The sequence below is a fragment of the Nothobranchius furzeri genome, chromosome 2 (assembly GCF_043380555.1).
Source record: "Nothobranchius furzeri strain GRZ-AD chromosome 2, NfurGRZ-RIMD1, whole genome shotgun sequence".
Taxonomy (NCBI): Eukaryota; Metazoa; Chordata; class Actinopteri; order Cyprinodontiformes; family Nothobranchiidae; genus Nothobranchius; species Nothobranchius furzeri.
This window is the reverse complement of record NC_091742.1, coordinates 67,783,130-67,809,876: the sequence shown is the minus strand read 5'-3', so window position 1 is coordinate 67,809,876 and position 26,747 is coordinate 67,783,130. Positions and strand designations below refer to the sequence as shown.

Sequence of the window (26,747 nt, the reverse complement as noted above, 5' to 3'; positions counted from 1 at the left end):
AGAGAGCCGACTCGAACTCACGTCATCACATCACTCAGAATGTCTTTTTCAGTAAATATTTGACCCTCCGTCCATTGTTATCTAATGGTTACAGCGTAGGGAGAACGTTGAACTACATCATGGGTCTATGACCTTTAAAACTGAATGGACTGTAATGACTCAGTGCGTTTACGTCAATAAACCAAACTACTGAACCGATTGAAATCATTTTTTTAATGCATGTAAACCTGTTAGTCTGGCTAAAGTCAGACTGATTCTAATCGAGCGGAAGTACGCAGATAATACAGTTAGAAACCGACCTCCTCTGCATGTAAATGGATCAGTCAACTTTCAGAAGTGACAAGACCGTGGAAGAGTTCTTCTGACGTGTAACACCATCAAACAGTACAGTATGTACCAAATAAGCTGTGCTGCAGTATTGGTCTTCAGCCATCGTGCATATCCTGTTTTAACAGTGTCTGCTGCGCTCCCGCCAGCGTTTGTTTACAATCTGTGTTGCTATAAGCTAACCAGAAGAATACCAACTCAAAGGGATCATTTCACCACCTACTGTAGCGAAGTATAAGGAACTTTATTCAGTAATTGGGTTTTTTCACGTATATCTAAATTAGTATACAGTCTCCTAGTTTACTGCCTTAAACTGAATGACCTGGAAATGACCTGGAATGACCTGGAAACACATGTAAACACATGGAAACACATGGAAACACATGTTTGATTTATAATTTGTAAAGAGCCACAAAGTTTAACCAATCTTTTGTTAAAATTGAAATCATTTCTCTTTCAGGGAATAGAATCTAGCTGGAGGAGTAGGGGGAGGAAAATAGCAGGATTTTACTCATTAATATTCATGATATGCTTTGACTCTCGTCTGATTGGCTAACAGCAACACAAATTGTCTGCTACATCTGTTTGCCCTTCTTTGTTGAGTAAAAATGCAACATTGATGCATTATCTCCATAAAAAATCAAACCTGTATGTGTTTGGCTACGTTGTCGAGTTACTAATACTAATGGTTAGCTAGGAAAGAGGGAACTAGACAACACCAATTTAATACATATGACTGAGCCTTTTATAACTTAGTTGTTTTATCAGACCAAAATCTCATTTCACTTGAACCGTCGTCAAATAGAAGATTTGATTATTCGATGGAGAATACGATAGAATATTCGAATGCTAAAATATTCAATAGCTGCAGCCCTAGATACATATTATTTTTATTACCATATTGGCCTGAATATAGGACGAGGTGTTTTTCATTGAAAATAATTTTCAAATGTAGGGTCGTCTCATAATCGGGGTCTAAGCATTTACACGTGCTGGTATTTGTCTGGAGTCATTACACACCCGTCACAGCAGAGGGTGCCCGGCTGTGTGTTCGCAACACAAAAATGGAGACGGGAGGTCTGGAGCAGGGGTGCCTCCAGAAAATTTTGATAGAGATGGCCAGACGGGGCCAGAGATATTTATGAGGTGGCTCACCAAATTGGTCCTTGTGGTAACTCTGGGAGAGTTTAGCCTGTGACGATGTGTTGCATTGCTTTTTTATTCGTTTTTATTTTAAAAAAAACAGTATATATCCAAAACATTTAACTTAAATTTTATAAACGCAAATATTTCATAAAAGTACATATCAGTTATTTAAAATGTTATTTAAAAAATGTCTTTAAATTTTTTTTGTTTAATTCACCTGTTGCTGTGTTCACAAAAAAAACTTTTTTTAAATGGTGAGCAGCAGAAACACATGTATTGTTTTTATTCTGATTATTTCTTTACTCATTAATTGTATTATTATTCTTTTCTTTTAAAATTATTTCTTGAATAAGCAAGATCAATTTATAGTTTAACTGAACATTAACATTACTCCTCCTTGAACCGTCACCTTATCGTGGTGGAGGAGTTTGAGTGCCCTAATGATCCTAGGAGCTATGTTGTCTGGGGCACTTAGTGCCCCTGGTAGGGTCTCCCATGACAAATTGGTCTTAGGTGAAGGGTGAGACAAAGAACGGTTCAAAGGATCTTTCATGGCGGTTAAAATGAAGAGTCGGAGTACCCGGCCCGGAGGGTTACCGGGGTCCCACCCTGGAGCCAGGCCTGGGGTTGGGGCCCGTGAGCGAGCGCCTGGTGGCCGGGCTTTCGCCCATGGGGCCCGGCCGGGCCCAGCCCGAACCGGATACATGGGCTCGTCCAACTGTGGACCCACCACCCGCAGGAGGAACATGAAGGGTCCGGTGCAATGCGAATCGGGTGGCAGACCAAGGCGGGAGCCTTGGCGGTCCAATCCCCGGACAAGAAAACTAGTTTTTGGGACATGGAACGTCACCTCGCTGGCGGGGAAGGAGCCGGAGCTTGTGGCAGAGGTTGAGCGGTACCGGCTAGATATAGTCGGACTCACCTCGACACATTGCATTGGCTCTGGAACCCGAGACCTGGAGAGGGGTTGGACACTCTACTTTGCTGGAGTTGCTCCGGGTGAGAGGCGGAGGGCTGGGGTTGGCTTTTTGTTAGCTCCGAGACTCTCTGCCTGTGTGTTGGGGTTTACCCCGGGGGACAAGAGGGTAGCTTCCTTGCGCCTTCGGGTCGGGGAACGGGTCCTGACTGTTGTTTGTGCTTATGGGCCAAATATCAGTTCAGAGTACCCACCCTATTTGGAGTCCCTGGGACGAGTGCTAGATAGTGCTCCATCAGGGGACTCCATTGTCCTGCTGGGGGACTTCAATGCTCACGTGGGCAATGACAGCTTGACCTGGAGGGGTGTGATTGGGAGGAACGGCCCACCTAATCTGAACTCGAGCGGTGTTTTGTTATTGGACTTCTGTGCAAGCCGCAGTTTGGCCATAACGAACACCATGTTCGAACATAAGGATGCCCACCGGTACACTTGGTACCAGGGCAGCCTAGGTCACAGGTCGATGATAGATTTTGTAGTCGTATCATCTGACCTGCGGCCGTATGTTTTGGACACCCGAGTGAAGAGAGGGGCGGAGCTTTCAACTGATCACCACCTGGTGGTGAGTTGGATCAGATGGCAAGGGAACATGCCGCGTAGACCTGGCAGACCCAAACGCATAGTGAGGGTCTGCTGGGAACGCCTGGCAGAAGAACCTGTCAAGACGGTCTTCAACTCCCACCTCCGGCAGAGCTTTGACCACGTCCCGAGAGCAGTGGGGGACATTGAGTCCGAGTGGGCCTTGTTCCACTCTGCGATTGTCGAGGCGGCTGTTGCTAGCTGTGGCCGTAAGGTGGCCGGTGCCAGTCGTGGTGGCAACCCCCGTACCCGCTGGTGGACACCAGAGGTTCGGGGAGCCGTCAGGCTGAAGAAGGAGGCCTACAGGGCGTGGCTGGTCTGTGGGTCTCCGGAGGCAGCAGACAGGTACCGGACAGCCAAGCGGGGTGCAGCAGTGGCAGTTGCCGAGGCAAAATCTCGGGCGTGGGAGGAGTTTGGTGAGGCCATGGAGAAAGACTATCGATCGGCTCCAAAGAGGTTCTGGCAAACTGTCCGGCGCCTCAGGAGAGGAAGGCAGCAACTCGCTCACACTGTTTACAGTGGGGATGGGGAGCTGCTGACGTCAACTGAGGCTATAGTCGGACGGTGGAAGGAATACTTTGAGGAGCTCCTCAATCCCACCAATGCGCATTCCGAGGAGGAACCAGAGCTGGGAGGCCTGGGGATGGACTGTCCGATCTCGGGGGCAGAAGTTGCTGAGGTAGTCAAACAACTACACAGCGGCGGAGCCCCGGGGGCGGATGAGGTTCGTCCTGGGTATCTCAAGGCTATGGATGTTGTAGGGCTGTCATGGTTGACACGTCTCTACAACATTGCGTGGTCATCGGGGGCAGTTCCTAGGGAGTGGCAGACCGGGGTGGTGGTCCCCATCTTTAAGAAGGATGACCTGAGGGTGTGTTCCAACTATAGGGGGATCACACTCCTCAGCCTCCCTGGAAAGGTCTACGCCAAGGTACTGGAGAGGAGGGTCCGATCGATAGTTGAATCTCAGATAGAGGAGGAGCAATGTGGTTTTCGTCCTGGCCGTGGAACTGTGGACCAGCTCTATACCCTTGCAAGGGTGATGGAGGGGGCATGGGAGTTTGCCCAACCAATCCACATGTGTTTTGTGGATTTGGAGAAGGCTTATGACCGTGTCCCCAGGGGCACCCTGTGGGGGACACTCCAGGAGTATGGGGTGGGTGGCTTTCTGTTAAGGGCCATTCAGTCCCTTTACCAGAGGAGCGTGAGTTTGGTCCGCATAGCCGGTAGTAAGTCGGACCTGTTCCCAGTGAGGGTTGGACTCCGCCAGGGCTGCCCTTTGTCACCGGTTCTGTTCATCACTTTTATGGACAGAATTTCTAGACGCAGCCGTGGTGTGGAGTGTGTCGAGTTTGGTGGCAGGAGAATCTCGTCTCTGCTTTTTGCGGATGATGTGGTCCTCCTAGCTTCATCCAGCTCTGACCTTCAGCTCTTGCTGGGTAGGTTCGCGGCCGAATGTGAAGCGGCTGGGATGAGGATCAGCACCTCCAAATCTGAGACCATGGTTCTCGACCGGAAAAGGGTGGCTTGCCACCTCCGGGTCGGGGGAGAGGTCCTACCTCAAGTGGAGGAGTTTAAGTATCTCGGGGTCTTGTTCACGAGTGAGGGTAGGAGGGATCGGGAGATCGACAGGCGGATTGGTTCGGCGTCTGCAGTGATGCGGACGCTGAGCCGATCTGTCGTGGGGAAGAGGGAGCTGAGCCAGAAAGCCAGGCTCTCGATTTACCGGTCGATCTACGTCCCAATCCTCACCTATGGTCATGAGCTTTGGGTAATGACCGAAAGAACGAGATCGCGGATACAAGCGGCCGAAATGAGTTTCCTCCGTAGGGTGGCCGGGCTCAGCCTTAGAGATAGGGTGAGGAGCTCGGACATTCGGGAGGGACTCGGAGTAGAACCGCTGCTCCTCCGGATCGAAAGGAGCCAGTTGAGGTGGTTTGGGCATCTGGTCAGGATGCCTCCTGGACGCCTCCCCGGGGAGGTGTTTCGGGCATGTCCTGCCGGCAGAAGGCCCCCGGGTCGACCCAGGACACGTTGGAGAGGTTACATCTCCAATCTGGTCCGGGAACGCCTTGGGGTCCTGCCGGAGGAGCTGGTGGACAAGGCCGGGGAGAGGACGGCCTGGAGCTCCCTAGTTGGGATGCTGCCCCCGCGACCCGGACCCGGATAAGCGGAGGAAGACGAGACGAGACGAGATTAACATGATTTATTAACACTGGCTTTTACTGGGAGGGGCAGCAATTTTCTGGCCACCCCTTGGGGGCGCCATTGGTCTGGAGCAGAGTGGACCGAATGTGGGGGAAGTTAACATAGTATGGCAGTGTTGGGCAAATTTTAAGATGACGGTGGTCACTTCAGCAGAGGTGTCAAACATTGCATGCATGGATGTATTGGATGGCAGTGAGGATGACGTTCAGTGGGAGGAGCCAACAGGTTTAGCGATCTGATGGTACACCCCGCAGCAGCATGAGTGAGTACAGCGAGGCAGAGGGCGTCTGATTAAAAGCCTCATTTGACTTTGATTTCACATGTCAGGAAAGTTCTGATAGTTTGCATTAAACAGTATTTTTGCTCAATATTTGCACTCAAATTTAAAATAAAATAGTTTATTTTAAAAAGTGATTTTTTTTGTCTTTTCCTGAAGATTAGTCTTGGAAGGGGCGGGGGGGGGGGGTCATCATATAATCGGGTCGTCCTGTATTCTGGTCAGTAAGGTATATTTGGTCTACATTTAATGAAACCTGATAAAATACCAACATTTCCTGCTATTGAATAAAGTTTATTGACCATTACAACAGAGCTCTGCTGCTTTTATTTTTGATAGTGGGTTAGCTAATTCGCATTTAAGAGACCGCGAAGAGTAAAACTCAAACACACACAGCAGATTTTACAGGTTAAACACAATTATTTACAATAACAGACACATTTCTATCACTTTATATGTATTTCTAATATAAAACAGTTATAATACATTACAGTTATGGGCTTTCTTCTCTGATGTTCAGGGTTTAATGATTTGTGACACAATGCATTATGGGATACATTGCAGAAGGATGCATCAATGCATCCTCGATACAAGGGGCGGAGCACATCCAGGCACTATGAGCAAACTTGCCATGATGCGTACTTAGGACTGTATCAGTACTTGGGCCGACGTTGATGACGTTTCACAAGGATGTGAGTATACAAGTACAGACAAGTACGCATATTAAGAAAAGACCAATGTTCACGTTCGTCATGCATGTGAAATTCATTGTGGCTGATTGTGTTTCTAAAAGAAAAAGTATTATATCTTTCTGATACGTGTTAAACAACAATTTCAAGCAGGATTACACTATATTATATATGAGTTCTTCCTATATTTGTGTCCACCGGCCCAGTAAAGAGTGGATTCTGAGACAGAGCTGGTGTTTTGTTGCTACAACCAAAGCTTTGGAAAGAAAAGAGAGCTTGTCCTTAGGAAGCTCTTGTGACGGTTTAGTGCTGGTATCCATTTGATACTACCCCCCATATTCTCAGACACATGCTAACACTCATTTGACCTATGGACTCTGCAGGCCACTCTGGAATACAAACCAAAATGAGACACCACACACTCGAAGGCCCGTGTCTTGAACCCTGGTCCCGACGGGGTCCAACCCTGCCATTGTTCTTGAGCCGGAAGGAGTTTGTTAGGGGATTAGACAGCCGCTGGCCCACTTCTCATCTCGTCTCAGCCACCGCTAATCCTCAGGAAGGCTGCCTTTTCCCTGCTTGGCATGATTCAAATTGGAGTGAAGTGAAAACGCTAAACACAATAAAGATTCCCTTGTTTTGTTGCTAAGGGGTGCGTCACGGGCCTCGTGTCTGAATGGCCTCTCTTGGAACAGTGAGAATGTTATTCTGCACAAATAATTCTCAGTGCAGATTTTTTGGAACTCTTCCTTTATCCTTCTTCCAACACTGGTGTGGAAGGAGATGAGGAGTTCATGTTGTGTTACTGAAACCATGCGTAAACATTTTCTTAAGCCTTGCAAGTCGACTGAATCGAAACGAAGGTCAAAAAAGTGCTCTGAATACTCAAAATGTTACCTTTTTGAGAATGTCACAGGGCATTATGGGTTTGAATGGGTGTAGGATTGTGGGGTAGGGAAAAAATAAGTTCCTTGTAACTGTCTGAAGGGCTGGAAATGTCTTTTTGTCGTCTATTCGATTCTCCGTGTGTCAGCGCAGACAGAAATTTGCACCTGAGCTCACTCCTGCATTCTTGGGATGTCTCTCCTGATTTCTCTCCTCTTATTTTTCCCACCTCCCAGCTCTCTCACCAGTCACCTGCACATTACCCCCCCCCCCCCCCCCATTCCGCCTTTTCCACTTCCATACTCTGCTTCCGACGAGTCCAACAGGAGGTCCATTTGCATTTATATCACACATGTAATGTCCTCAGCACTCTTACAGCTGGGCTGAGCAGCGTGGTCTCAACATGCCACTTTGGAAATCGCATGCCTGTCATCTCAAGCTCTCACCTCAAGGCTCATTTCACATGACGCACGAGCAGAGAGGAGCGGCTTTTAATGCAACCTGTCCGGTCTAATGTCTCGACACAATTTGCATCAATTCATTTCACAGCGAAAGAAAAAGCAGAAATATTTTCTTTACTGTTTCGTTTCTGACATTAACACATCCATCCATCTGCCTTACTTGCTGTATATCTGATTTGTACTTTGGGTACTTAGATAATTACTGTAAAATCTCACTCCTCATGCATTTAATTATTTCTTACTGTTGAATAAAACAGAAAAGTCAGAAAAGAAAAAAGCAGCCAAAGAAATTGAGGACAATTTTTTTCTCCCCTCAAGTCTGTGAAAAATAAGTGGCTCAGCACTCCCAAATGCTCTCCAGAAGTCTTAATTCTTGTCTCCCTCAGCTTCATGCTTTGCATTTCAAAGAGCAGTGGTGGTTTTCCAAGGGTATCCAATTAAGTCTTCAACTCAGGATTGTTTTTTCCCCCTCCTTCCTCTCTTGTTTTCCCCTCATCTTTATTAGGATAACGTTACCGATCAGGCGTTCCAGAGGGCCGAGACGTTGCTGAAGAAGCTGGGAAACAGGGACAATGTCAAGGTATTGTATTAATTGTCTGAAAGCATTTCATCAAATTGAATGGGATGAAAGCATTCGGGGTAGAAGAGGTGAGATTAGTTTGGAATTTGGTGGAGAAGCTGTGGTGATTAAAAGAAAAATGGGGCATGGAGCCAGCGAAGCACAAATGTACAACCTTTCTGCTCATCGTTGTATGCAAAGTACCTGGCCGTGAATTGGGAGGCTACTGTATAACTTTTTAATTAGTATGTTTGCACATTTAGACTACAAGTGAAATATGCATATTTGCATAGAAGGTTGAAGGTGTTCAGGTGGAACTAAAAATATCTTAAATTATGTGAAAACTTTTCTGGTTTAATGCACTTAAAAGCTAACATCAGACTTGTCATGATTCAAAATACCTTCAACTTTTATTTCTTTTGTGGTGTCTATAAGGCTGGACTGGGCTAGGCTAGGCTAGGAGACATTAAGTTAGGCTAGATTCTTTTGAGAAAGACTGAGTTAGGCTTGGTTATGCTTGGCAAATTAGGCTACAGACGACTATGCTAGATTTGGTTAACAGATTTGTTTTGCTAAATTAGACGAAGCAATGGCCATACTATCTTTGGTTTGGCAATGTGCTTTAAGTCGGATTAAATTAGGTTGGGCAAAATTACTATGTAAAATTAGATTTGACTTAATTAGGTTGGATTAGATTAGCCTGGGTTTGATAATGACAGGCCAAGTTAGGCTTGCCAAAATTACTTTATATGCCAGACTAAGTTTGTTTAAGATATAATAATTAAGATAGAATAGATTAGGCTATGCAAAGTTATGTAGTCCAGGTTAAATTTTGTATAGGGTTTTTGGTTAGATTGGTTAAAATGAGACTACTCTTTGACAAATATGGCTAAGTTAGTGTTGGTTAGGTCGACTACATTCAGTAGGCTGTGGCTGTAGAAAATTAAAACATTTGGTGTAATCGTTTGAAAGGAACTGAAGTTGATGCCTCCTGCAAACATCTAGCTTTTTTTCTTTTCTTTAAAAAAACCTATTCTAATTTAATGTGCATTTAAGGTGCAATATGTAAGAATGAAGTGAAAACGACATCCTGTGGTCAAATGTGGTTACTACAGACAATTTAAGCGAAATACTTACTACACCTATTACGGTAATATTTCTCCAGCATTAGAGGAAGTATGGTTGTTTGCCCTCTTCATGTTAGCTTGCTTCTAGCCTGCTTCACCCGATATTAGAATAAAACAAAAAGATGCTGTGGCTCATTAGGGGCATGAGAAATGGGTCGCTCCTGTTCACTGGCTTTGGTTCTGTAAAGAGCAAGTCACCCCCAAATCAACTTTTTTTGCTGATAATCTATATAAATGAGTGTCTAGTGGTGCTGTAGACACGTGCAGTCAATAATTTGGCACTTTAGTGAGTCTTTGTTAAAATTAAAAATTTCAACCCAAAACTGTCAGTGTTGCGCCATCTTCGGTTAAAAACTGCACTGTATTTTAATTTAAATCTGCCATTGCTATTGACTAAGAGGTACCCTATGACATCAGCTGGTACCATATTATGTCACAATGCCGTTGAGCCTGAATGTGTGTGTATTTGTTAGTGGCTCCACCCTCTCGGTCTGCCAGGCAACAGCATTTGTGGCATTATTCAAACAGGAAGTGGGAGTGGTGTAAGACTCTGGTATAGGGGGTGACTTGCTCTTTAAACACCTCTGGAGCTTTTTGCCTGGTGGTGTCAAATTATGATTTGTCATTGTGGCATTAGCTTGGTGCAAACTGACAACCCCCAGCCAGCTGAGAAGAAAATCTGTTTCAATGTGACCTTCCTTCCAACATGATGACACTTTAGATTGTTTTGTTATTATTTCACTGTAGAATTCTTACAAATGTCTCCTTTAAGACTGGAAAATCTCTTTTTACTTGTACGTTTTTAGTGGACACGCTTACTCTCACTTGTTTGGTGTTTTGAGTTCATCAGATTGCACTTTCTCAAAGGTTAGAAACTAAAATACATTTTCCCTTCCATGAGATAGCAACAGATAGAAAGGTTCAAACAAAGACACACATTTGTGCATGTGTGTGTGCGGATGTGTGTACTTTAATTCCTCCACATGCTCCTTTGTGATGCAGTGTTATGTTAGGCTGGCACTCAGACACCATCCACTCTTAATTATCGCTGCAGCACCAGCGGGGAGTCCTCTTTTACACCCACTTTCTTTCATCTAGTCTTTTTCTTCTGCACCCCAGCAACCACAAACTCGGAAAATCACTTCCATAAAAGAATGTGTTAAAAATATTTCTGTGCCTGCAGCTTGCATGCTATGTCACATTGGGAATTTGCAAACGTGACAAGCAGTGATACCAAATTTATCAAAAGAAGGTTTTTCATCTCATTTGCCTTTTTTAATATGCATGTTTCTTCCATGAATCTTTAAAGATAAATTGACCCCTAAACAGATTATAAACAGATGTAAAGATAGAGATGTGGATGAGTACCATTAAACTGTACCAATATTTTTTTTAACACTAGAGAAACATACTCATTGTGTCAACTATTTGACTTGGCTTCCAATGGCCGTAAAATAGAGAAATAGAAATGTTAATGGCTTTGGGCTTTTTGCAGCTTTAAGTCTTCCTGGTGCTTCACCACCAACATCCATCCATCCATCCATCCATCCATCCATCCATTGTCAATACCTGATAGTCCTTGCAGAGTTGCAAGGGGTTGGTAAACAGGCAGAGTTCACCCTAGGCCAGGGCTCTTCAATTCCGGGCCTCGATGGCTGGTATCCAGCACAATTTACTAGTTTCTCTGGTGCAACACATTTGATTCAGTGGTTGAATAACTTGTGCAGTAGTGATGTGTCAGTCGCGAACGAACCGACTCTAAGAGCCGGCTCTATGAAGTGTACGACGGGAGCCGGCTCGTCATTGGGAGCAGACTTGGGTTTAGATTGCTTCTTTTTCCATTAATATTCTTTCAGAAAGTGCCAACAAGGTGTGTGGATGATGTGAATCTTAATCCAGCAATGCGTGTTCAGTCAAGAATAAAAATGTCTTGGTAAATGTATCCTTCTATGAAAAATATTGAACAGTATTTTTACTAAAACAACATTAATCAGAGTTTCTACAAGTTTTGGTCCACTTTGACAGTGTTTGTTTCATCCATTACAGGTGTGGTTTTACAACCAAGCATGGCACAGCATGGTGTCCTTCCTGAGTGTGGCCAACAATGGTATCTTGAGAGGAAATCTGCCCGCGGGTCAAAGCCCACGCCAGCATGGCATCTCCGTCTCGAACCACCCCCTCAACCTCACCAAGGACCAGCTCTCCTTCACGGCCATGTGAGTCAAAAGAAGAAGCCATTGCTGTAGTAATTTTAATGTCTGAGAAAATAGTGAATTTCCAATCAAAGCAAGGTCTTTGAGTGAGGAAAGCCTCTGCCTTAAAGAAAGAAACAAAATGTGTGTGGGTTGAACTTGCTGACCAGTGTGTTTTCTGGGCCTTAGGTCTTCTCTCACAACACTAAAAGCATGCAGGTTGCATTGGGCAGTGACTAAATTGCCTGTAGAGGAAGATGTCATTAGCTATCACTATGTACATGTTAGCTAGCTAACAAAACCTCCTTGGTGGAGTAGGACCTGGCAGCAGACATCAGCCGGCGTGTCACCCAGGGGTGGGTTTAGGACTGAAGAAGATCCAGGGCTTAACACACGCACACACACACACGTGACACGCACTAGTCAACATCATATATATTTGTCTTGTACCACATAATTTTTAATCTGAAACTACATAGTAAGCATATTCAGGGCAGAGTATTGTTCCTGTTAGTGTTTAGTGTGAGATGATAGTAAATATTCCCTTTCTTTCTCCAACAACTTTACCTGATAGTAAGCTAACTTTAGGCAGCAGTAGCTGAACAGGTTGAGCGGGATGTCCAGTAATCGGAAGGTTGTAGGTTCGATCCCGGCTCCTGATAGAGATTTCTGCTGTTGTGTCCTTGGGCAAGACACTTAACCCACCTTGCCTGCTGGTGGTGGTTGGAGGGACCGGTGGCGCCTGTGCTCGGCAGCCTCGCCTCTGTCAATTCGCCCCAGGGCAGCTGCGGCTACATCATAGCTCATCACCATCAGTGTGTGAATGTATGTGTGACTGGATGAATGATACGCTACAGTGTAAAGCGCTTTGGAGTAGGGATGCACCGATCAGGTTTTTTGCTGCCGATCACCGATACCGATATAAAAGAATGCTGATCACCGATACCGATCACCGATACCGATCACGTGGATTGGCCAGAAATTTTCTACATTATAATGAGTGCTACAAACTACATAATCTGGGAATAAAGGAAATGTAACCTAATCTAAAATGGTCCGTATTAGGGTTGTCACGGTGTGAAAATTTAACCTCATGGTTATTGTGACCAAAATTACCACGGTTTTCGGTACTATCGCGGTATTTTTTTTAAACGTGCTACATTTTCACACAATTAAATAAACCCTGTATATCAGGAAAATATTGTCCTCAATTTGTGTCTAAATTTTGCCTAAAATGTGTTATTTTGTAATTATGTTGTTTACTTTTTTACATTTTTTCCCTTTAGTCTTTAAAATACCAATATTTGCCCATAACTTCTTATTTTATGTCTGTTTGATGTCAACATTTAAAAATATTAGATCAGATGATACTCAGTACTCAAGTACCCTTCTAATCAGATACTTTTTTACCCTTACTTGAGTAATCCGTATATCAGGAAAATATTGTCCTCGGTTTGTGTCCTTCCAGTGAGCTTTGCAGATTTGGAAAAATGTCATCAGGCAGTAATCATTGTTAAATTCACAATTATTCTCGGGGAGAGACCAACTCTTATCTGCCCCTGGGAGCCCCGTAATGCATAGCGTCATTTCAACATGGGGGGGCCCGTGACATGGTTTATATGCAGGTAGCGGCACTGCTGCTGCTTTATATAGCGACTCGTTGCTTTCTCCCTCAACCCAAATCCTCGGATCACGCATTTTAGCTAAAAGGCTAACGTTAACTTGCCTTGCGTTGACTGCAGAGATGTGGGTGATGGTCACGCAGATGTGTCATGAGATATGAAGCGTTGCTGCCTTTCACAGACACTTTTTCTGCTCGTGCTGCAAACAGGATAGCCGTCCGTCTGTCTTCTATAAACTCCCTCGGCATTCTTCAAATATCTAAATTATGCCCGTACTTCCGACTTTGTCTTCTTTGAGGGATAATAAATGCCCTCCTGAGTGCTGCCGTCTCCTCCTTTGACCATTATTTCAGCTTTAGCTTCAAGAAAGTTTTGTTGTAAACAAAGCGTGCATGAGCCGCCGGCAACTTCAGCCGATGATACGGTGGCTGGTAAGGGTCACCGCGCCTACACCGCAGCCACGGTAAACCCACCAAGATAATATAGTTTTTTTAAAAACAAGACTGTTATTATTATTGTCAACTTTTTTTTTTTACCGGGGTTTACCGCTACACTAGTTACCGTGACAACCCTACCTGATCGGTTTGCTTTGATCTATTTTGAAAATTCCGATCAAAACCGATAGGGGCGCTATCGGCCGATTACGATCAAATGCCGATCCATCGGTGCATCCCTACTTTGGAGTCCTTACTCTGAGAGGCGTTATACAAGTGCGGGTCATTTATCATTATCATTTAAAGCAAACCAGCAGCACAACAAATATTTTCAAATAAGACTCACAAACCTGAGTCAACACCAGTCTCATCAAAGCTGGGGTTCAGTCACAGTACTTTTGGTCTAAAAAACGTCCTTATGTCCATCTTCACTCATGCATTTCAGGCAGAGAGTGTAGAAGAAGCCGGCTGCCGAAGGGCTTTTTCTTCAGTGGTGGAGGCTCAGGCAGGCTGTATACAAACTACTGCCAGCTGCTCCCTCTCTGTTGGACTTTGGTACTGCATTAGGGTTGTCACGGTATGAAAATTTAACCTCACGGTTATTGTGACCAAAATTATCATGGTTTTCGGTATTATCGCGGTATTTTTTAAACGGTGTTGCATATGTTCAGAAAGCATTGATAGTCCTGTTCTACACAAACTGAAATAGTTCTGAAAAGGTTTAACAGTGTTTATTAAACCTAAAATAACACAAAGCCTTAGCAAAAGTGCAACTTTTCACAAGTAAAGGAACAAATAGCTTATTTTTCTGGAACATGTTACAGTAGTCAGTGCAGGTTTAAATGATACAAATCCAAACATTCAAAACATAAACAATATGTAAACAAATCAAAGAAACACCACTTGTTTTCTCATATACTTGTTTTCTTCATTATCAAAATGAAAATCTAAAACTCCAGTCCACACTTGACTTGAGCACTGTACAAGTCAACCTTAAAAAATATGTATTTAAAATAAATAGCCACTTTAAACAAATTACTAAAATAACTACTACACTATGTAATCAAATCCAAATGTTCAAGTACAAATGGCATTGAATAAGTAAACAAATCAATGACAAGGAACTAATTGTATATTTCTCTTCATCATCAACAAATAAGATGCTTCATTCAGCAACAGGGTGTGCGTGACACGGTTTAAATGCTGGCAGAGAACGCTGCGGCTGCAGTATATAGTGACTCGTTGCATTCTCCCTCAGCCAAAAGTCCTCACGTCATGCATTTAAGCTAAAATGCTAATGTTAACTTACCTTGCACTGGCTGTAGAGACGTGGGTGATGGTCACGCAGATGTGCCATTAGATTCGAAGTGTTGCTGCCTTTTGCAGACACTTGTTTCCTGCACGTTCTGCAAACGGGATAGCCGTCTTCTATTAACTGTCCCTCAGCATTTTTCAGAAATCCAAAATATGCCCATACTTCCGATTTAGTCTTCTTTGAGGGCTGATGGATGTCCTGGGCGCTGCCGTCTCCTCCTTCGGCCATTATTTCAGCTTCAAAGTTTTGGTGCCGTTGCAAACTAAAAAGTGCGTGTGCGCGCCGCGGGAACTTCAGCTGAAGCGACGGTGGCTGGTAAGGGTCACCGCGCCGAAACCGCGGCCACGGTAAACCCACCGAGATAATTTAGTTTTTTAAAAACTGGACGGTTATTTTTATTGTCAACTTTTTTACCGGGGTTTACCGCTATACCGGTTACCGTGACAACCCTATACTGCATGCTACTTCCACGATTTAGATCCGGGGCTTTTCATAAAACATTCGGGGCTTGAGCCCAAGTAGCCGGGCCTAACGCCGCCCCTGGTGTCACCAGAAGAACTTTCAAGTGAGGAAAATTCAATTCAATTCACACATAAGTTCCAGACACCATCCTTTAGTTCACATCCACTCACATTAAATAATAGTTTAAACATTTTGTCAAGTCTTAATTGTTTGTAAAATAAATTCTTAAGTTTTATAAACCTGACTGTTTCTTGAATCAAACGAAGTGTGTACAATTCCCTTAACGAATGAAAGAGTCCTAGAATCTTCTGACTAAAACTAATAAAGACTAGGCAAAGTGATATTCTATATTTAAATAGAGTATTACAGCTTATTGGTCTCAAGTGGTGTTAATAATATAAATAGCTCTTAAAGCAATTAACTTAACCAAACATACTATTTATCCAACATTACATATATGTTTATATACATATCTAAGAGGAAAACGACATGGTATGGTTTTTCTCATCAAATCCAAACTACTTCCTGCAAAGGTAATGACTTCAGGCGAAGGTAATGACCCGATGTCTTGTTTTTCCGGTTACGTCATTTCCGGTGACGGCAAAGAAGACGCCATCTGCTGTCTGCAGCCAGATGCTTGTGCCTTGGTGGACCGCACCCCTTTCTCACTCAGCTGTACCTAGCTGACTGACAGCAAAGTAACAGTGTTAGTGAGCACAGACCGTCAATAGTTTTTACTGTTTGCTGCATAAACCTTCAGAATCCTCCCTAGAATTTCAGCTTGTACAGTTAGCGTACTGGGTGGAAAAATATTGATTGCTTTGACAGTGTATTGTGAGATGCAAAAGAGACGTCCCTGAGTTGTCAAACACAACTCAGTTTCACGGTCAGCACTTATGTTTACCCCTAGCAAGCTTCTACGAAGTGCTTTACCATTTGTTTTTAATTCATTCATTGATACACATTTACACACTGGTGGCAGCACAGCTGGCATGCAAGGTTAAAGTAACAACTACCGAGGCAGCTCAAGGTTCAATATGTTGCTCAACTAAACTTTTTACACAAAGAGAGCCTTTTGATCAGAACACCAACCCCAAAACCACTTGACAACAAACTCAGACACATTTTTTGAAAGGATAACTTGTCACAAATCTCAACAAGGCTCACTGCTCAAGAATATTTGACCAAGCACATTTAAGTAAAAATCAAGGAAACTGAATTATTGTACAGAATTTTAACAAAAAAAAGTTCTATTAAATATTACTGTTTATATGGAATTTTCTGCAAAGCTGCAACTGCAACAAATGACAAATCGCAAAAGATTTGTTAGCTTGTTTCTTACTAACAAGACAGGGGGAATAAAGGCATCCTACATCCTGTTACAATGACCTGATATTGTACTAATTAATTTTTTCTGATGACCTTATTGAGTTAGTTAAAACTCTCCAAAGAACACAACACTGAACACAAACATGAATACAATTAGATAAATGCCTTACTTTTCCCTACAATCTGTTTAAGACCAAGACATTTTAAATTTAATGAGCTTTAAGTGAGCCAGTATGGACCGGTATGCACTTGAAAATGTAACTTCTCAGTGTACTGACACTTTATTCTAGCATACCACACATACTGGGACTTTTTCTGGCCATTCATCAGGCAACATATCACACTGTTGCTCAGCCCTGCGCTGCCCACATGGAAATCGGAAAGACACTTTGTTTTGAAAATTTCTCCAACATCACCGCCCCATTACCAAAGATGCACATTGAGTTGCATACTGGCACTTATTTCTTATCATTTAACGGTCAACTTCACAGTCAAACCTTTTTTTTTTATTTATAATCCTGATTATAGTCGCTCAGGCTGAACATGACAATAGTCTCCTACACCTATCTCCTGCACTAGTATCTGATAGGAAATAGACGGTGAAACTCTACATTTAGAAAATCCAACAGATCTATGTCACACCGTCACTTAACATTCATGAAGACATCCATCTTGACTCACGACGGGGAAGGCTGTTGGTTTATTGTCTAGGAAACCACAGAGAATGTCCTGACTAGCAGAAGCTAATTGTTGGCATTGGAAACCCCACCACACGGCAGAACTCCTCCAGGCTTGCGTTATTTGTGAAGATAAAACATCAATGTTGCAAAACAAATGGAGTCAGTGGTAGAGTTGTGATGCTGGCCGATCCGAGGCGAGATGTCCATATGTCAGAAAATAAGACTCCAGATCCTGCCGTCAGAAGATCAACTATGATCTGACTCACTTCTAGTGCCTGACACCGGCACACTGGCGTTTTCTTCCCCCAGAGAACAACTTTCAAAGCATTAATTCCTTAAAGAGACCACTGCTAATGTATTAAATTATGAGTCAAGCTAAGCTTTAAAGCACTGGAAGCATTCATTGTTTAGTGTAGAATTTTATGATGTGGCCAAATGATAGCAGCCCAGAGTAAACTTCTTCCCCTTGACAGTAAAAAAGAAGTCAGAAGAAAAGAAAAATCTTTGTTGGTATGTTCTTTTTGCAAACCATTCAACGCCAACACTCGTGGATCCTTTAGAGAAGATTAGTTATCAGCTAAATGTCCTCTACATCAATTGCTTTTTTCACAACAGCTCAAAAGCACAAGTGTGGGATTATGATAAAGTGCCGTAACACTTCTTAGTCACCAACTAGACCATTCATTGGTCGGCAACAAGAAGGCGCCTGTGCTTGGCTTAGCCGCAGTCACCGGCCACTTTTTCTCCACTAACCTCTTTTCCACCTTGCTCCTGTCTGCGATCCTCTTCAGTAGTGTCCCTGCTACCATCTCCTATGATCGCCAGACTCTTTTGTCCTTCCGTTCGTTCACAATCGCCCAAGATGCACCGAGGACATACCATCTTGTTTGTTTACCTGAGTGGCGCACTGGCCCGGAGCCAAACGACAGTCCCGAGCTGCCCGCCTCCGGCTATGTTTGTCTGGTCCCGGAAAAACGTCGGAGGAAAAGAGGTAAACGAGCAGGAATCCAGGTAAGAATAAGACTTCTCTTAAAGCGTGGTTTGTCTAGTAAACATCGGCGTGATCTTCTAGCTTCTTGTCCTTTATGTGGTGACCTGAGCGCCACTTCCGCATTCCCGCCAGGCCACGTTGGGACGCGGTTCATCCGTCCAAGTTTTTTAAGGTCAGTTTATCCTCATTCCTCAGTGGCTTCTACTCCTGTTCCCTCCATAAGTGGTTTTTATAAACACCGTGGATCTAACCCCTCTAATTTACGTCCACTAACTCCAGCTGTTTCTGATTCCTCCACCTCACTCCCGCTCTGTTAACAATAAGTCCTTCCTGCTCAGTGATCTAATTCTCTCTAAAACCTGGATTTTCTGTTTCTGACTGAAGTTTGGCAGCAAACATCTGATTATTCTGGTCTGATTGAACTCTGCCCGAGTGGTTATTCTTTTTTTAGCCAGCCCTGGGGTTCTGGTCGTGGTGGAGGCCTAGCTGTTGTTTTCAGAGACCATCTTCCATGTAGCTCTACAACCTCTGGTCACTTTGCTTCCTTTGAACTGAACTGCAGCTGATTAAAGTCGGACGTAAGAACCCTTTCTACTGTGCTGTGGTCTATCGTCCACCTGGTCCAAACAGTTCTTTCCTTCAGGAGTTTAGTGACTTTCTATCCTCCACTGTGAAGCTGTCCAGACTGGTGATTGTTGGTGACTTTAACATCCACGTTGATGATCCCTCTGATCACTTTGCCATGAATTTCTCCAGCCTTATGGACTCCTTCAGCTTTACCCAGCATGTTTCTGGCCCCACACACACCAGGGGGCACACTCTGGACCTTGTTTTTTACCCTGGGTCTAAATGCTGACAGTGTTTGTCCTGAGGACGTTTATATTGAGATCACCATTGCATTTTCTTTAACTTGTCAGTTTCTGCGTCCCCACCTCCTGCTCGCCGTATGGTTAGTTCTTGTTTTCTTAATGAGAGCACAGCTAGCAATTTTTCTGATGCTTTTGATCCACCCTGTCCTTCTGATAATGACCCAGATTCCCTAACTTCTGTTTAACGAGCATTGCCTCTCCATTCTGGACAACATCTGTCCTGTCAGAACCAGATCAGTTCCTGCAGTGAACCCTACTCCCTGGTTTAATGACAGCCTTCGCAGCCTGAAGCGCGAATGCAGAAAAATTGAGCGTTTGTGGAAGAAAACCCATCTCCACGTCCATCTGCTGCACCTAAAGGATCTTCTGACATCCTTTAACTCTGCATTCAGAGACACTAGGGGTACCTATTTTCCAACCTGGTGTCCTAGAGCAAAGGCAACCCCAAGGTGCTGTTTAACATCATCAGCAGCATCGTCTCCCCTGCCACTCCTACAGCCTCCATCCACGCTGTTGCAGACTGTGAGAACTTTCTGTCTTTCTTTGTGGACAAAGTCAATAAGGTTAGATCTAGCATCTCTCTCTCAGCCTTATCGCTGCCTCTCCTGACTCCAACCAGGTCCATCATCCTAGATAGCTTTGCTCCTGTTTCTTTGCCTGAGTTAACCAAACTAGTTAACTCTATGGAGACCTCTGCATGTCTCCTTGACATCTTACCCTCATCTTTGTTTAAAAGTGCTTTTCAGTCCATCGGTCCCAGTGTGCTCTCTAAAATTAATGCTTCTCTGGTTTCTGGTCAGATCCCTGCTTACTTTAAGAACGCTGTAATCCAGCTGCTTCTTAACAAACCGAGTCTCGACCCCTCTCTCCATAGCAGCTTCAGACCCATCTCTAAACTTCCGTTCATCTCCAAGATCATGGAAAAGGTTGTGGCTAAACAATTCACAGCTGCTCTTGATGAACATAACATCTATGATAGCTTCCAGTCAGGTTTTCGTAGAGCTCATTCCACTGAAACAGATCTTCTTAGGGTCTCTAACGACCTTCTGACTCACAGTGATGTAGGGGACTGTTCTGTTCTGGTCCTGCTGGACCTGACTGCAGCCTTTGACACTGTTGACCATCACCTGCTACTGGAGAGGCTGAGAGACTGGGTAGGCCTATCAGGTTCTGCTCTGGAGTGGTTCTCCTCTTATCTCTCTGAGCGCTCCTTTTCTGTGGCCGTCTCCAAGTTTAGGTCCTCCACCACCTCCCTTACCCATGGTGTCCCACAAGGTTCTGTGCTGGGGCCTCTGCTCTTCCTCCTCTATCTGCTTCCTCTTCAGCACATCCTGAGCTCCTTCAAAGGAATCTCATACCATCTTTATGCAGATGACATCCAACTGTACATCTCCTTTAAGCCCCATGAGATGTCTAAGAAGCAGCTGTTACACACCTGCTTAGACTCTATTAAAACCTGGATGGCTGGGAGCTTTCTACAGCTGAATGAAGATAAGACTAAGATCCTCATCTGTGCCCCAGACAAGCTGGTTCCCAAAGTCAGAGACTCTCTTGGTCAACTTGCTTCTCACACCAAACCTTCTGTCAGGAATCTTGGAGTGACCTTTGACCCAGCTCTCACCCTGGATTCTCATGTCAGTTCTCTTGTTGGTTCTTCCTTCTTCCATCTCAGGAACATTGCTAAGCTGAGTCCCATTCTGTCTCGCTCTGAACTTGAGACAGTTATCCACACCTTCATCTCCTCACGCTTAGACTACTGTAACTCTCTTTTCACGTGTCTGAGCAGAACCTCCCTGAACCGTCTACAGGTGGTTCAGAATGCCTGTGCTCGGCTTCTGACCAAGTCCTCCAAGCACACCCTGGTTCTGGTCTAAAGGGCCTTACATGGACAAGCACCATCCTGCATTGGTGATCTTCTTAGTCCCTACACCCCCAGCAGGTCCCTGAGGTCCAGTGATCAAAGCCTACTGGTTGTGCAATGCACCAGGCTAAAGACCAAAGGTGACAGATCATTTGCTGCTGTGGCCCCAGACTCTGGAACTCTCTCCCCCTGAGCCGGAGATCAGTGGACTCAGTGAACTCCTTTAAAAAACAGCTGAAAACTCACTTGTTCAAGCTGGCTTTTGTATGACCTTCTTCACCACTCTCTCTTTATTCTGCTCTCCCCACCTATTCCACCTTCCTCAGGATCCACTGATTTCCCTCTTTCCTATTCACTCCCTCTCTTTCTTAACATTTTTTAAATCACAATTGTCTATTTTTGCTCATTTTGAATATATTTTAAAATATTTTCTAAATGCTTTTTTATATTTTTACATTTCTTTGTTTTTGTGAAGCGCCTCGTGATTTTTATTTTGAGAGGTGCTATAGAAATGATATTTTCTTCTTCTTCTTCTTCTTCTTCTTCTTCTTCTTCTTCTTCTTCTTCTTCAAGGCGTTGTTTCCATAGTGTCTTTAGCAGTGCTCTACAGGGCCTTCAAGAAATGCAGAAGAGGTGTTTTGATCTGCTTTTAAAAAGCAGCATATTCAGTCCACATCAACAAAAACCAAGACAGAGTCTTGCTCACTGTAATAACGGGTTTTCTCTCAAGCTGCATACAGAGTAGAACCCACAGGTCCTTGTGATTTAATTTGAAAGAGTGACAAACTATTATGATCTTACAGTCAGCATCACAAAGAGATTATGGTTTAGTCAAAATCAGGCTACATTCACCTAGACCAAGATATATTTGTTGGTTAAGATGACCTAAAGGTAGTTTCTTTGTTTTGCTGCCATGGTAGGTTTTGGTCCTAAAAAGACCACATGACCACTGTACCCCTAATGGGCTCGACACACGGGAGGCGACAAACGACCGCGATAAGCGAAATTCGTCGCTGTCGCTTTTATTACCTGACACATGGGAGGCGACTCGCGGCAGAGGCCAGCGGCGATGCGTTCTGTTCCATGGCGAAATCGAATCTTCCGTTGTTTTGATTTGCTGTGTCATGTTGGAGGGAATTAAGGTTATTTAAGCGATTCAGAGTTTTAAAAAAGTGGTAGATATGATGTTTCACAAGGTGCTGCTAGAGTTATGTGAAATCCTACTTCTGATTTTACTATATTAAAAAACACACTTACCTGATGTGTTAATTCTGGTACCAACAATGTCCCATGCCCCGGCCTTTTTGTGAATATTTCTATATTCTTCAGTAGAAATATTGTACAGTTCTGGGAAATCCATCACAACAAGTATCAACTTCTCCATGTTTGCTCGGAGATGTACGGACCATCCTGTCCGCTCATTGGTCAGTGAAAGAAACCTCTGTTGATTGGTCCTCGTCTGAGCGACAGCGATGAAAAGTTGAAAATATTTTAAATTTCAGGGATTGCGTTGCTGGGTTGCCTGTGCACGACATGTGCCCGAGCAAGAAATTTCACATGCACGTTTTTTGCATTTCGCTCAGTAGGAGAGAGACCCGTGATTATCGCTTTGCCGTGCATGCCTCATTGAAAATGAATGGAGGAGAGGTGATGTCACCTCTTGTGTGTCGAGCCCATAAAACTTTCTAATGAGAATAAAGCTTGGAAACACCATCATTGTCATACTAATCAACTGGACCAGTTCCATCTAATGTATATCACCTAAATCTGCTATTCTGGAACACTACAGGAGTAATGACATAAGCCCACTTAAAAAAAGATCAACTTGTGCGGGTAGGGCACTTGTTCAGACAAGATTACTGTATTGACTAGAATATAGGACGACCCCGATTATAAGACTAATCTCCAGGAAAAGACAAAAAAAAAAAATCTTTTTTTTAACAATCTTATTGAACATTTGAGAATACTGAGCAAAAATACTATTTTGATGCAAACTATCAGAACTTTGCTCAAATGTGAAATCAAATGTCAAATGAGGCATTTGTTCACAGACGACTGTACTCACTCACCCTCATGCTGCTGCGGTCTGGTGTACCATCAGATCGCTACACCTGCTGGCTCCTCCCATTGAATGTCATCCTCACTGCCATCCAAAGTATCAATGCATGCCATGTTTAACGCCTCTGCTGAATTGTCCACCATCATCTTAAAATTTGCATCATAGCTCTGCCTCGGTAGCTTGTTAACTTGCCCCACTTTCGGTCCACTCTGTTCTGAACCTCTCATCTCTATTTTTTTCTCCCGTTGAGAACATGCAGCCTGGCACCCTCTGCTGTTACGGGCATGTAATGACCCCGGTCAATTATCAGTATGTGTGAATGCTTGGACCCCGTTTGAAAGACGACCTCACGTTATTTTCATTGAAATAACCTTGTCCAATATTCGGGTCAATACAGTATTTTCAAATCTTAACGTCTCTTTGTGATAGAGAACAATCAGAAATGGTAAGGCATTGAGTTCCAGAAACGAAAATCTGTTGTCAAGTCAACAATAAGACCAGTGATGCCTCAAAAGAAAACTAGATATCCAGTGCTCTCAAAAGGCCAGTGGCAGGGGATCTCATATTTGTATTGTGCCTTGGAAATTCCAGTTCCACATAAGCAATGTACATGGTAAATATGGTCATTTGGGACAAACCCTGCAAGCATCTCATGTAGAAAAATGCCATCTTCTTATTAGTGTTCAGCAAATCGGTATGTGCCAAAACACAAGCGCAAAACAAATACTAGCCCATTAAGTGTCATGCAGTGCTACTCACAGTGGTCATGGGCTTCTTTGTCAATCAGTACACCATGCAGCTTTACTGAACCAAAGACCACTGAATGATGACATTGTCCAGAATGTCAATAATAATGTCACTCATGAATCGGACTTATAAGTCGTCAAAGGAATCGGGTAAATTGACAATCCTAAGGAGAAGTGAGCGTCGATGGCAATGGCTGACCCTATTATCATAGTACCTTCCTGTAGTCCAAAATATCAATTTGAACAGTAGGTTGATTGGGATGCATTTATGTATAACACATTAATACCCTACACCTTTATTACACCTCCAGACAACAAACTGGCCACTGAAGGACCATTGACACCAGTTTTATTCCATACTCCCACACCCTACTCAGTCTGGTATTTAGATAGTGACCAAATGCTGAAGACAGCTTTGAGTTAGGGAGGGACAAAGCACCAGACCTGGAGATAATTACAACATTCTGCCTGCCGTAGATTCAGCACACGTCTTTTCTCTTTGTTGCCTCTTGGTGCAGAATGTGACATAATTTAAGAGCTATGATTTCCAGATTAGGTTGGACATTCTGTCATGTTGAAATAGTAGGCTGGTTTCATGGAAGAGAAGCGGAAAAAAGGCAGAGGTTAGCACCTGACTAAGCACAATGTTCAAAGTTTCATGTACACACCTTTTTATATGAACAGTGGATCAAATGTGTGCCACCACAAGTCCTACCAGCCCATTTTACAGAAAAGGTTTTAATCATGGTGTTGTCTTTACACCTAGAGGAGTAAAACATCATAAACTGCAGTCAAATGAGAACATTTAACATATAAAGAGATCAGTTCTGTTAAGATGTGAAGACCTTGTGATGAATAATTGATGTTTAGATGGAGGACAGAAACAAAACCACTCATGGATTCTCATGATGGTTTGTTGCATATCAGATTATATTTATATACACTGTTTGAGTTTTAAATATGTTGGTTTTATTGTACACATCAATATGTAAGGCTTTTTCTGTGGCCTATGCAGAGGTTTAGTTACCAAAGCAGTTAATAGCTAATGCTATATTTTTTACTTGGATGGATGAATGGATGAAACATTTTTCTACTCTAAATAGTCGTTTAATTACCAGGAATTAGACGTATTTGGTTGTGTTAACCAATTTTTTTTTTCTAAATAATCAATCAAGTACACAGACATGGCTGATATCTAATGGTTAAAAAATGGAAAATACCACCCAAGGAGCTATCTGGCCAAATAATCAGCCTCGTTTCTTATTTTTGTGTTTACAGTGAACTAATTGTAGAGGGCTATGACGAACCTTGACAGAAACCTGTATGATGTATTCAAAGATCTAGACAAAGAACTTTTCATCAATTGCACATTCTGAATCATAATTAAATCTATGGTTTATGAAATTATTTGGTTTTAGATTACCCTTCCATTTCTCCCTGATTGTGTGCTGAAATATAACATTAAAGGGACTATAAGGAAGTTTAACAACCAATTCATGTAAAGAAATTTAACATTTTTTCCTCTTACATTCTCCTGCGATGCACTGGTCCTGTAGAATGATCGCTAGCATTTTTACTGTGATTACCTCTGTATTCCAGTAAAATCACAGAAAAAGAGCCTGCTTCCCCAGTGCCTTCCAATGGCAGCGTAATGCGTGATGACATAATACACGTTCACGCTCAGGCATAGCCTATAGCGTTTGCTATATGTAGCTTAGCCGCAGAGTAAGAGACAGTGTTGCCAACTCAGTGACTTTGTTGCTGTTCCTAACGACTTTTCGACCCCCTCAATAACTTTTTCTTTTTCAAAAAGCAGACCGTCGATTTACGCCTGCTGCTGCTGCTGCAGATTCACACTTCTACTACAGACGGCGCAGGCGTCAACCTGCAGTCTCCGGGTCTCATGCGCAAGCTTACTGTTGAAGCTGCAGTTACAAATTAGGCTTGAGGGGGCAATCGAGAGCATAAAAATGTCAAACTCCTTATAGTCCCTTTAAAGAACGTAATGTTCAATACTGAGGTTTGTCAAACATCAACCAAAGGTATACCTTTATAGCGCTAAAAACAATGTAGGACCTATGAACATTAGATGTATTAGTTTGATGTGTCTGATACCAATCCAAGTCATTTATAGATACAGCCGGTCTTATTCTTGTATTGTTTTGCTTTCATTTGTTTTAAATCACAGACATGCAGACTAAACACCAAACATCCATTTATAGTTTTAAACATAATTGTGTGTGAGTTTCTGCAGAGAAACACTTGGAAAGGGGAAATTTTAGACTTACAGATCACAGAGTTTGTTTTATGTATGCAAACAGGCATCTAAATGTCACAGTTATATTTATAAAACAACATTTGTTGGTCGTGAACACATTTATTTGATTTCAGCTTGGTGTTTTTTTTAAACACTACTATGAATGGGGATTTATGATTTATAATTAACAGTTACTGATTTAAAGTGCTGGCAACTCTTGAAAACAACAATTTAAATGCTGTTTATGCAATGCACTGTCTTGTTTTAACTACATGATTGGTAATCAAAAACACCCATTCTGAGACAACAGCCTGAGTAATTCCACTGCTAATTTGACTTATTATTATATTGAAGTAAATTATTTAGTATTTTTATGACAGCCTGAACAACATTAAGGTAATTTTCATATGTGGTCCTAAATTGGAAACATTCCTGATGTTTTTCAAAGTGACCACAGTCTGAATGGTCATGCCCCATTTCATCAGGCTTTTCTGTCAGCGACACATGACAGACGTTACAATTCTGTACTCAAGGGGGTGGGCAGCAACAAGATCACATATAAACAACGGATTAAACCATTTTTCCTTCATCACTTGGTCATAATCATGTGTCAGTGGTGATTGAACAACTTTAGAACTGCTACACATGTGTAGCATCTATTTGAATCAATGTCACACCTGCATATGTGGGTCACTT

At 43.1% G+C, this 26,747-nt stretch overlaps 1 protein-coding gene across 2 annotated transcripts in view; it reads left to right on the top strand.

Moving 5' to 3' along the window:
* LOC107377411 (phospholipid-transporting ATPase ABCA1) overlaps positions 1-26,747 on the top strand; it is a 324,049-nt gene that overhangs the window by 202,810 nt on the left and 94,492 nt on the right. For both annotated transcript variants that reach the window (XM_054747824.2, XM_015946964.3), the window contains exons 35-36: positions 8,054-8,128; positions 11,281-11,450. In XM_054747824.2, coding sequence (XP_054603799.2) covers positions 8,054-8,128; positions 11,281-11,450 — 245 coding nt within the window. The remainder of the gene's footprint in view (positions 1-8,053; positions 8,129-11,280; positions 11,451-26,747) is intronic.